This window comes from Atractosteus spatula, chromosome 21, assembly GCF_055471065.1.
Source record: "Atractosteus spatula isolate fAtrSpa1 chromosome 21, fAtrSpa1.hap1, whole genome shotgun sequence".
NCBI classification, from domain to species: domain Eukaryota; kingdom Metazoa; phylum Chordata; class Actinopteri; order Semionotiformes; family Lepisosteidae; genus Atractosteus; species Atractosteus spatula.
In genome coordinates this window covers 17,389,775-17,402,476 of record NC_142726.1, presented here as the reverse complement: position 1 = coordinate 17,402,476, position 12,702 = coordinate 17,389,775, and the positions used below count along the sequence as shown (strand labels likewise).

The window sequence follows — 12,702 nt, the reverse complement described above, 5'->3', positions numbered from 1 at the left end:
AAGTCGTGTTGTGGATGTAGTTGAACGGTTAGCTTATGCTAATGCCAGTGTTGCGGGGGTTTGTCTTGCGAGTTTGACAGTTCAACAGTCGCATATTTCCTTCCAAACTAAAAAGAGATTGATGCGACTGTTTTAAAAACGGCAGCAGCATTTCACCAAGCTCAGCTCTACACGACTTCGTCTTCCGATAGCTTTTGATCCTGCTCCTGTCTCGACTGAAGGTTCAGTCACTCAAGTGAGGCTTTTTAAACAGCACACAGTCTGTTTCCGCTGAACAGATAGGGTCAATTGCAACGCACTTCCCGAGTTAGAGTTGAGGTTTAGTTAGTACGGTCCTTTCTGGAGATCATCTCCAGCTCTGAGTTCAATTGCAGTGGAAGTTCAGTCGTACTTGTGCTTAATCCGGTTCCCAGGGCTCGGCGTTGTTGTTGTACTAATAAGCACGAACTGCAGGGGACTGTGCATCAGAACATTTCAATTAATCAGATAGTATGTTAATACGTAGGCTACGTTAGTATATAATTATTACTTTGTCTGTTTCTTGTTTATAGTTAAACTAGATTTTCTGACAAATTAATGTTAGTTTTTAATTTAAGGACTGCATTTAGGCTACAATTTACCGGATGAGGGTGCGAAGTTATTAATGAGATCCTCAATTGCAGTTAATCACGAAACCAATGAGAACCGCGGCTGCGCGTTTGAAACAGGACTCTCCCGCATTATTGCGGCTTTAATTTCTTTTGTTTAACGAGACACTCCGGACGAACAAGCGAGCACATCGCTACTGCTAAATCGTTACAAAACACACCAACTAATGACCAGTAAAGTTAAGTTTTATTTTGAACAAACTGGAAATTAAACTTATAAAATTACTTGAGCAAAAAAAACGTTTATTTTTCATCTGACCTAAGCATTTCTATTTTTTTTTTAAGGTAATACATTTCTTTAGCATGGTGCTTTTGCTTCCTTTTGAGAACTTTAATTTTCTCTGGAAATAATGTTTTCTCTCTCTCCTCCTGTGTTAGTAGGAGTTTACGATTCAAATTAAGCTCTTTTTTTTAGTCGGTTCCAAGATCTTCCTTTCAAAGTGGGGAAGAGCTCGCTGGTATGTTGCTCTGCTAAGTCGTGTTGGCTGATCGTCTCCTTCTGCCTGGTTGTCGGGATCTTCTGCACCGCTCTCCACTCCACTACAGCGGTTAACATGAGTGTCCAGCCAGAGGGACCTTCGCTGTCAGAGTCAGTCTTGTCTTGTGGCTGCAGAGAATGTCCTGTCTGTTGGGATGTTATATCTGAAATGTGTTCTATGTTTGAGACAGTCGATGATGTTGCAATATGTACTGTATGTGCATGTTGTTAAGTGGTGAGAAAATGTGACTGTGGTGTTGTATCAGTCCACCTGTCGAGTCTTTTTCATAGCGGCACATCGGTCTGTCTGTGTGTGATGTGATGGGAGCTGATGTCAGAGTAGAGGAGAGGGAGGCAGAGTCTCCCACAGAAGCTTGTGAGGCTCCAGCACTGGCTTCCCCACTCCACTGTACCCCCTAAAACAAAATACAAGAGTAGTAAGAACGTGCACATGCTGAAATACAAAAATCGCATTATATGACGTACTTACTTGAGCTCTATCTTCACTTCCCAGGTCTCTTACAGCACCTGTTTAAAGTACCAAACAGTATTGTTTTATCATTTTCAGTTGCATACCTGCTAGTGTGAGGCTGCACAGATAGAAAATCTGTATAGTTTCAGTTCTCTAAATTGGTATCCACGTTGAACACAGGGTGGAGTAATTTTGGCAACTGAGACATTAAAATTAAAACATCTTGCTTCTCCAGAGAAGCCACGCTAGTATTTAAAGAAATGCATAGTCTTACCTTATGTATTTATTCCAGTGCCTTCCACTTCTGCAAGAAGATTTGGTACTATTGACCTTATTTCTGTGCACAGCTGGGGCAGAGGCGTTACTGGCCTGCCTGATGACTGAAGGGCACGTTGCTGTGTCATGGCATTGCGGGCCTCGATTTTCAGCCTCTTCCAGAGGCTTTTTAAGTTGGTTATGCCGGACAGCCATCTTTCTGGGGAGCTGGCATGAAAGCTGCTAGTTACGGACTTCCAGGCATTGGTTCACTTCAGTATTGTTGTGGAGTCCTTTTTAGCATCCTCCACTGTCTCCACAACATTCTTGAAAAGCTCAATGAAGTAGTTTTTGAGCCGATGTGTAGTTCTGAACTCGAAGAGCCATAGTTGCAGTTCTTTCCTATAAAGCAAAATGAGGCATTTATAGGCTATACACTAACGATATGTTATAGTCAGCTGTGATCTTACACTTGATATTGTTTGCAAGGCTTTTGAACTATAAGGTATTTGAAGTGTGAATTAATTATAAAACAATAGTTGGTCATCATGAATGAGTTTTGCAAACTGCCTGTAGAGCAAATATTTTCTGATCAATGTAATATTTTAAAACCATTATTAAAGTGCTTCTAAATTACAGATGTAATAAGTAAACTAGCTTCATTACTCGATGATCTTGGTAACAGTCCTGACCTTCTGCCCTCCGCAGTCTGCTCTGCCAGCAGCCAAAGCCAATGAGTGGGCAATTGGAACAAATTACAATGCTCCACGACAGGTGTTCTCGTTGCTTTCTTTTATAAAGCTACCACATTGACAGAGTCACTCAAAATCTGCGAAGATGCTGAGCTACTACGATAGAAATTTATGTGTTCGAAGAGTACAGTCTGCCCAAATTATATCCAGTCGATATTGCAATTTGTATAATCCATTCGTTGCATTTAGCGAATGGGAGTTTAAAATGCGGTACAGGCTTTCAAAGAATGGTGTCAGGAGACTAATTAAGATACTGAAGCTTCAGCTGCGATCCAAGGGAAGAGGAGGGCATCCCTTGGACCCCACACCAAGTTTTATTAACTTTTTCATTATGGTGTCAATATTATAAAAGTACACTAGAGCACTGTTTGCTGCACAGTTCACAGAGTCGCTGCAGCCATTGCGTCCCTACATACAGTACGACCTCCATTGCTATGCCACACAAAGAGGAGCAACGGGATATCTGCACAGCTTTTTACACTACAGTCGGAATCCTAGGAGTTGTTGGTGCTATTGATTGTACACATATCCCCACTTATACAAGCAAAGGAAAGGTCCCGTTTACATCAACAGCCGTGGGTATGTGACCATAACCTGAGATTTCTCAACGTGGTCGCAAGATGGGCTGGCAGTACACATGATGCTCGAGATTTTGGCAGTAGCCGTCAGAAATCAAGTTTTGAGGAAGGATTGTATTGTGGAGTTCTCGTGGGTGACCGTGGTTATCCTTTACGACGGTATCTTCTGACACCTGTGCGCGATCCTGCGACATTACAAGAACTGCACTATAACAGGAGTCATAAAAACGCAAGAAGCCACATTGAACGAGCTTTTGGAGTTGTAAAACAACGCTTTGCTTGTCTGTCATTTGGTTTGCGTACCAGTCCTTCAAGAGCCAGCACCGTCCTGTTGGCATGTGCAGTCCTACACAACCTTGTGATTGACTGGGATGAGCCACCTCTCCCGTCTCCAAGGCATGCAGCACACTCTGGCCGTTTCAACACAGTCACTACTGGAGCACAGCCACAGGACAGAGAAGGGACAGTGTTCCGAAGAACTATCATAAATAATCACTTTTAAGATGCTGAGTTTCTTTCCGTCTTTAATGTATGCTTGCATTTGTCTACAGATATTTTTCTCTGTACCACCCATTTCCTCATTATCCCTGCTTTCCTCTGATAACCACAAATATGGAGACCCATCACAATGAAATGTATAACAAATCTATTCAGTTGACTCCCAGATTTTATAGAACACATTAAAGGCTCAAGCTCCATTTATTTAACTATTTTCTTATGTTCTGTTCTCTTCACTCCCTAGCATATCTTAAAATTCACAGCTACTAATAATGATTGACAACAAATGCAATTATTAGTAAATGACACTTTTGTTAATACACATATTAATAATAAATGTGGAGTAAGTGTTAAGCAATTTAAGTTAAATATTACAATAATCTTTCAAGTGACGGATGTATAAATTCAGTGTGTAGTGGTGATATTTCCACTATATTCGGGAGCCTTCTAATGCGATCTAGCGTTACGCCAAGTATGGTACTAAGTTGCTTAAACTGTATGAGGAGGTGGTTTACGTTAGTCTGCTACTGTAGTCGCATCTAGAGGGTGGCAGCTGTTACTTTGTGCTCGTTGCAATTGAGAACAGGTTTAGTACGGTGCTGCGGAATAAGCACAGCGGCAAAGTTAGTTGCAATTGGTCTTAAGGTGCAGCACAAGTTTAGACCGCAGCTGCGTACTGAGCACAGGTTGAACTCCTGTTAGTACGCTGCTTTCAGTTCATTGCAATTGACCAATATAGTCTTGGTAGTCCTGATTCATAAACATCCACCGGTTCGACTGTGTATTTTTTATATGGCCTGGATTACAAATTGACTATCAGGCGGACACTTAGAATGTGATGCCGTTTGCGAGCTTTTCCCCAAATCTTCTCTTTTTTTGGCTTAATTGGTCCATCTGAATAGCTTCTCCCAACTCCTCAGGAGCTGCTGCTTAAAAGACACTTGCTAAACCTGACAACACACTGCCTGTCCAGGAGCAGAATTGCACAACACTGCTTTATTACACAGTGGTCAGCATTGCTGCCTCACAGCGCCAGGGTCCTGCGTTCAGTTCCTGAGGTGCTGTCTGTGTGGAGTTTGCATGTTCTCCTCATGTTCTTATGGGTTTCCTTCAACAGGCCAAAGACCTGGGAAAACTGTCCCAGGTGTGTGTTTGTGTGTGCCCTGTGATGGACTGGCGTCTCTAGTAATTGATCCAGGCTATACCCTGCCTTGTGCCCGGTGCTTTCCCGGAGAGACTCCGGCTCCCCAGTGATACTGAATTGGATGAAACAGTTAGACAATGGATGGATGATAACTTAGTGAGACTGATTCCTTGGGAGAACCTGTACCTTGTTATTGCTTATAATAAATCAAAGAAGAGTTCAAAGACCCAGCCCAGGCTAGTGTCTCTCTTGCTCCTGATCAGCTCAGCCCTGCAGGCCCTCAGTGGATAGAAGGAACTGATGGGATGCCTTTCGGTTGATTTAATATCTAATTGGGTTTGGCCTGTAGCCGCTGTGGCTGGAATGAGGAACTCCCTGTGCCTGTCTGCAGCACCAGGGGTGTTCCTGGTCTGAGCCCAGTGGAGAGGAGCATGTAGATCTGATGCACCTGTCTCAGCCTGCTGCTGAATGTTCTTTCTCCGCGTGACAGAGGAAGAGCTGAGTGAAGATGACATGAGCGAGTGTGTGAGAGAGGACACGGCAGGAGAAGAAGGCCAGGGGCCTGCAGAGGACATGAGGAAGGGTGGCAAAGGCCTTGCAGTGAGGTAAGCGGGCTGGGTGACGCTCTGTCTCCCGGAGACCTGGAACAGGCCGGAGCCCCTCCTGCCTGCAGGACACTCCCTGCGACTGCCTGTCATCATTCATTGTCTCGGTACTCTTGTAGTATTTTGGAGGTTCCCAAGTGGTTCACACAGTAAAGGGGCTCTTCTGGGGTGCAGGCTGAACCCCACAATCTAAGTGGTAAATGGAGTCTGTTCCTGCAGCTTTACGATCACTGTGTTTGCTGTCATATAAAGACCCCAGTTTAAGAGCCTGGGGTCCGGTCCTGTCCTGTCTGTCCTTCGACTGTACCTCGCATTTTGGATCCTGGATCTGAGTACCTGAGCTGCACAGCCCAGGCTGGGTCTGACCCGGGCTGCATGAGACCCTGGGCAGGGAGGGACCTGACTCGGGCAGACCTGCGGCCCCTGGTGTCCAGCTGGGGTTGCGGGAGATGGGGGCAGTTCGTCTGGCTCACCGAGGCACGTCTCCTGGCAGGAAGCGGAAGAAAGGAGGCCTGCAGCCAGAGGGAGAGGAGGATGGGGGCGCGCCAGCGGAGGAGCCCGGGGGAGAGAAACAGAGCGGCACTGGAGAGAAGAAGAAGGCTGACGACCTGTGGGCCAGCTTCCTCAGCGAGGTGGGGCCTCGACCCAAACCCGCCGGAGCGGCTCAGAGCCAGCAGGTGCCTGCCTTGCGTCAGCGAGTCCTCCTGGAGGGGTGCTCATCCTTCCTGCTTCTTGTTTTGCATTTCAACCTTTTAGAATTTTTGCACCTTATTAAAATGTTTTCTACACCTTTTCTCTAAATTATTACTGTTTTCTGGACAGATCAGTAGAAACCAACCTGGTACTGTAGGCAGTGTTTGTTGTGCATGGAACTGTTCAGTTATTAAAACCAGCAGTTCTACCAATCTTTCAGGGACCTTTGCGAACCAACCAAGGTGCTTTATGTATTTTTTTCCATCCACTGTTAAGAAATGTCTGGTCTGCTTTTCTCTCAGGCTGTGGGTGGTGATGATAACCAATCCAGCAAGACAGATGCAGCGCCAAGAGAAGTTAAAAATAAAGAGCCATCAAAAGTCACAATAACAAAAGTGTTTGATTTCGCAGGAGAAGAAGTTCGGTAAGTGTGCACATAATCAGTGACTAATGCCAGACTTCACGCAAGTCCTTGTGCATCCACCAGGTGGCAGCATTTCTCTTTGCACTGGACATATGAGGGTTTGCTGGTGGTGTGGGTGTGTGTGACAAGTGTGTCTTCATATGCAGCCAAAATGGAACTTAGGGGAAAAATGTAGAGCAGGTGTTCTCATCTTTCCTTCAGTGTCTGATTTATTTGGTGAAAAACAGAGAATGGTTTAATGTAATGACTTTAAGAGCCTGATAAGTAGGAATGTACTCTTGGTAATTTTGAAGGCAGTCATATTCCCTGTACAGTTAGCTCACACAAATCCAAAAATGTCAACGCACCTTATTGTCTTATGCAGTTATTTGATAAAAACGAGCCATTGTACACCGCTATCTCAGTCCTGCATGGTATTGAAATTGAGGTTATTTAAATGCCTGTGAGCAAATGTTTTCAGTGTTGCCAGTGCAGAGCAGCGATTCCTCTCTGTTACCCTGAAACACGGAGAAGAACCATGCATGTGGTTATTTTGTTTTCCCACGAAGAAAGAGGCTTTGTTTCCAGTGTCATCAGCTCTTGAGCGCACTTGCCACTGCGTGGCTGATGCGCTCAGCTGAGCTGCCAGACAGACAGCTGCAGGTGTCCAGTCAGGGCCATTGCCTGAGGTCAGCTCATGGTTGTACTGACTGGCCCAAGGACTGGCTGTATGGCTTTGAAACTGTGGCCTCGCACCTTGAGCATCTGTGTGTGTGACCTGCACCTGCAGGCTGGTGAAAGCCCGGTGAGGTGCTGCAGTGCTTTGTGTTGCTGTAATCGCCTGTGGCTTTCACCTCCTAGCTCTCCCAGTTCCCAGCCGATTGCTCAGCCACTGTGCCTTCAGCGTGGTCACAGCAGAGGTCGGAAAGCACTGTATTTATTCCTGTCACACGCCTCTCATACAGAGCGCCAGTGTGGCTCAGGGCTCAGGGTCGGGGGTTAGCAGACATCCATTGTGCGTTATACAGTTGAGCCTTCGATCGTCTCAGAGGGAGCGGAGCCCAGGCTCACAGGCTTGAGTTGCTGCTGCTTTTAATAATTGAACAGGCCACTGGAAGGTGACATTTACTGTAGGAAACTGATTGAGCTGTGACAGTAGTTTTACTGTCTGGCCTGATTGAGCTGTGACTGATGAAATGCACTGCCCTGGTTCAAGTTCTCCTACGCTGGAGACTGACCCCAGCTTCTAGTCAAGGGTTTCTGTGGTTCCATAATTTTCCCTGATTTTCAAAAGTTGGTGGACTTCTTATTAATGAGCAAAACTAGTTTTGTGTGAGTGTATCCGAATTATATTTCTATTTTAATGGGTGTACAATTGTTAGTACTGATGATTTTACAGATTTTGACCTGCCAGTGCCTCAGCAAGTGACTTGTTCCCTTTCATTGATCTGTCCTTCCCACACAGAGAACAGAAGGCACTTCTTTACACACAGGGTTGTGGGAGTATGGCCCTAGCTCTGCAGCCATGTTATTGAAGCCAATATCTTGAAACAGCCGGATGAGATCTTTAGACCAATTAGTAGTGGATTACCAGACAGGCAAAAAGGCCTTCTCTTCCTTTTTTGTGATCTTCCTTGCAATAATTTCTCCCAGGGTGACAAAGGAGGTGGATGCTGACTCCAGAGAAGCAAGGTCATTCCTGAAGAAGAAAGAGGAGGAGGAGGAGAAAGAGCAGCAGGCAGGTCCGACCAAGCCAACGGTCCCCACCCTGACACCTGGACCCAGGTACCCCTGAGCGCCTTAGACACCTGGCATCACAGTCTCAGTGCTGTTCCCGCTCACTCGCACAGGGACACCAGGGCACTGGGCTTGATGGGAACATGCTCCCCTCTCTCCCAGCAATGCCTGTTGCCAGACTGATCCTGATACACAACCTGAACACTGTTGCAAGTTTCTCCTGATGCTCTTAATGGGGTTGAAGTACTACTCAGCTACTTCATCTCACTTATTCTAGCTCCTGTTTGAGAAAAGCAAACACCAGCCATCAGTTAAAAGAAATCTGAGCAGGCAAGCATTTCTCACAGCATGTTTTGCTTTTTTGAAAAGAAATTCCAGCATTCCTCGGTTTCGCCAGGCTTCCTAAGTCCGGTTGAGGAGACTGAGGCGGTGCTGGCATCCTTTATACTGGGAGATATTGGCTGGTGTTGTTTTTTTGGTCCACTATTGATTTTTTTATAACACTTTCACAGTCCAATGCCATAATTTTGCTCTGCAACAGAAAATAATCTTCCCAGAATGAAAGATCAATATTGGTTTTATTATCTTAATGTATTCCTTCCCCCATCCTCTCTCCACTGCTCAGCTGCCCTGGGCTCTCAGCAAACTCCCTCCATAACAAATAACAAATCCCCGTGAAAATCAAGATTTAAGACAAAAGTGAAAGCACTTCGGTTGAGATGAGTCTGTACCCTGATGTGAGATGAAATGAATGAAAGTTGCTTGTTTATGTCGTGTTAATGGACTGGTCTGTGTGACATTGGCGTTGAAAGGGGTTTTAACAGTGTTTGCATGTCTTACTGTCGCTGTGTTTGAGAAATTGAAAAAAAAGTCATTGCTCCCACACAAACCTTTCAATGCTAGTTTGCCAGCAAGCTGGCTTCACAGTCTTTGCTCTGCAGGGATGAAAGACTGCTGGTTGTGAACCTGAGAGAGCTGGACTTTCTCTGTTGACTTCGCTCCTCGGTGCTGGTGTGTTTCAGACATGGCAGGCATCAAGCGTGGCAGTGGGAGTGACTATCCTGGTGTTGGTTCTGGGGTGTTGAGGAGGGTATCCTCCCTAATGGGAGATTTGGGTGTTTGGAAGAGACTGTCAGAGCTCGGTTCAGACCGGGCCCCCTCAGCTCTCTGCGCATGGTATGTTATCGTCTACAGCTGTCACTATGACGGACAACAAAAAACATGTTTATGCGAAAGGGCTGAGTGAGTGTGGAGGAAACTACCCAGCCTTATTGTTGAAGCTGATACTCCAGCTTCTTTCAGGGAGAGGCTGAATGACATTTTCAGATCCGTTAGCTACAACTACAGAACGGGCCAGATGTTCCGAATGGCTCCTCTCGCCTGTGACGGGTCTTGGGGACGGGCGTGTTTTCCTCTGAGGCAGTCAGCAGCACTCCAGCCATGAGCTTTCCTCCCTGGGAAGAACAGAGCGTCCTGAGGCACTTCCTGCGTTTAAAGAACTGCTTACCTTCGACAACAGGAAATGGCTTTAATCTTCTTGGCCCCCATGGGAAAAAATGTTGTGCTTAATTAAGTTTTTTTTTTCTTTCTGAAGGCGATTTAGGAGATTTAGGGGATTTCAATCTAAAGAGTTGAGAGAGAGATTTGGACCTGCTAGTCAGTGTTTTGTGTGGAAAAAGTAGAAATTGTGTCATGGAATGGTTTGTTTTTAAAACTCAGATTCCAGGGTCCTTTCATAGTCCTGATAGGTAGAACTGTCATAGCCAGAAGGATCCAGAATTCCTTAATAAAGATGGAGGCCAGCCAGGCAGCACGGAGAGTGTTGTTCCACTGCTCTGGTCTTGCTGGGGTGCCAGGGTACGGGGTGCTCTCAGCCAGGTGATGGCATGAGTGCAGATCTCAATTGAGGATGCAGCCTGCATCACCTCTCCAGGTGTAAAATTGCAGGCCTGATCTGTTGAGTGCTTCATGGTTTCCTGTATCTTGGTTCTTCAGAAACTGCAATGAGACTTACTGGACGCTCTCAGCATGTACTTGTGTTTGGTGCTGCCAGCGCTCTGGAGTGCAGTGCCCAGTCCTGTTCTAGTTCAGGCCAGGCTGTGGCAGAGGCCCTGACACAGACTCTCAAATTCCTATCGGGTTCCCTGGGAGAGAAGCTTTAGGCTGCTGTTGCCAGCTGGAAATTTTGCAGTGTGCTTTGAGGTTGGAGCAGGAAAGGGCTGAGTCAGCAGTCTGGTAGCCAAAAATACGCAGCGCTGGTTTGAGATCCGCTAGTTTTAGTTAATAGCACTTCTTAAAGAAACAGCTTGTTCTTTTTTTTATTTCTGCCTTTGCCTGTAATTTACAAGTTCGCCGATTGTCACTAAAGCTTACTTTGTGCAGGGGATTGGAGATCTGAGCAAGGCAATGTCTTGCTGTTCAGCTGGGAACCGAGGGAGTGATGCTGAGAGCTGTGCTGCTGCACCAACTGAGCAGAGCTGCCTGGTTACTGGAGCAGAAATAAAACTCAGTGGTTTGTTGCTGACCTTTCCAGTTCTGTGGTTGCCTCATAAGCAACAGCACATTTAGAAAGATCAGCTAGCTGCATTGCCGAAAGCCAGTGTGACGAGTGAATGAGAGTGGGAACGTGACTTTTCAGACTGTTAGTCTTGGGAGTGAACAGGTTTCTCTGGGGGCCCTGAGTTTCCCCATTATTTCCAGATCCAGATCAGTTTGGGACCCACATACTGTTTCTCACAGTTACGTGGCTTTATTGTGACATCACCAGAATCTTTTCCCAAGCAGGCCGCCCCTCCATAAAAAATGATTCAGCACTCTGTCTGCAAATGACTCTTTCAAACATCCGGCAGCGTAGATATCTTTGCAAAATGCTTTGCATCCAGAGTCAAATACTGGGAGATGTAATGAGGCTTGAATTATTTACAGCATGTACTCTTGACTCTGAACCAAGGAGCACTGGCACAACAAGGCTTAAGTAAGCATGTTTCACAACCTTGCTATTGTGAGATCTGCTGATGTACACAGCTGTTTAATGTAGTTTTGATTTTGTGTACGGGTTTTGTGCTGTGAAGCTTGGGAAGGATTGAGACGTTGTCTCTGCTGCTGAAAGATTGTGCAGTGCCTGAGCCCACCAGGCAGGATGAACCGCCCCTGTGTCTGTAGTGCTGCTGCAGTGCCATGCTCTGGCATGTCCTTCTGTTTTTCTCTGGGCTTCAAGTGCTGCAGCGATCCTGAGTTCCCTCATTGTCCAGGCTGTCCTTCTGAAGATTCCCGTACTTATGCAGGGCCATCCCAAGACCCCTTTGAAGGTTAGTTAACAATTAGTTGACTAGGCAACTGACTGATCATATTCCAACATGTTGTCTCTCCTGGTACAGAGAGAGCACTTTTCCCTGTTACTCCACTCACTTTGAACCCCCTACTGCCATGAGATAGCCTGGTTCCTGCAGGGTGTGGATGTCCAGACCCTTCGTCTCTCCAAATGGCTGTAGTTCCCAATGCTGCCCAGCTGTGTGCCTGAGTTTCTAAAAAAATGTGGGAAATTTTGCAGTAACGCTGAGAAAGTAAACTGCTATCAGCAAGTTATTATAAAATTGCTGTGTAGTGATGAAACCTAGAACAAAATAAAAGTTAACAGTTACCTGGCAGGGGTCTCAGCTTTCCTGTCTTGAACTGTAGTGTCTGTAGGAGCCCGGTTTTGAAGCACTGTTTTAATCTCCTGATTTTCCCGGGGGTTGTTTGATGCAGTGCATTAATGCCAGCCCAGCCAGGCGGATTAACATTGCCGCTGAGTCTCGGCAGCCTGTGTGGGCTTTGCAATGCTTTTGTATTTCCCTGAGGGGCACTTCTTGGTTGGCTGATGCCCGGCCTGCTTTGGCAAATGTTTACAGGTAATAACATTCTGCTGGGCCTTACTCTTGCTCTTCTAGCTGTCCCTGTGTGCCAAACAAAAGCCAGCTGTTTGCATATCTTGCCATCACTGTTGTGCTAAATACTTAGCCTTCAAGCCCTGATCAGAATTTACATTTTTCCAGTTAAACCTTGGCAGACCCTGACTTTGGCTCAGTCCTATTGATGAAAATGGCCCATATGCTGGGCTTCTTCAGGGGACATAAGCACAGGTATCTCCCATACCTGTAGTTTGTGATGGAATTAGGACCAGGTTAGTGAGGTGTACAGTCGAGTGGCCAGGGAGCGCTGTGACACCTTGTGCTGGGCGCGCTGAGAGTGGGTAGGGAGTCTTGTGTGGCCTTTTCTACATTTCCTGTAAATCAGAAGCGGCAAGGGACTTGATGCACTGCCTGTTCTTCTAAAGAACTGAACATCTCTTTGCTGTCTTGGTCTGGTACATCTCACTCCCCTGGCAGTCGACTGGTCTTGGGCAACATTTTCTCGGACGTGTCCCAGAGTGAGTTTCAAAAACACGGCCAGGTGGTTTAT

General features: G+C 46.1%; 1 protein-coding gene across 2 annotated transcripts in view; it reads left to right on the top strand.

Moving 5' to 3' along the window:
* Positions 1-12,702, top strand: part of cfdp1 (chromatin remodeling protein CFDP1) — a 35,896-nt gene that overhangs the window by 591 nt on the left and 22,603 nt on the right. For both annotated transcript variants that reach the window (XM_088939099.1, XM_088939100.1), the window contains exons 3-6: positions 5,315-5,429; positions 5,923-6,106; positions 6,425-6,546; positions 8,179-8,310. In XM_088939099.1, coding sequence (XP_088795225.1) covers positions 5,315-5,429; positions 5,923-6,106; positions 6,425-6,546; positions 8,179-8,310 — 553 coding nt within the window. The remainder of the gene's footprint in view (positions 1-5,314; positions 5,430-5,922; positions 6,107-6,424; positions 6,547-8,178; positions 8,311-12,702) is intronic.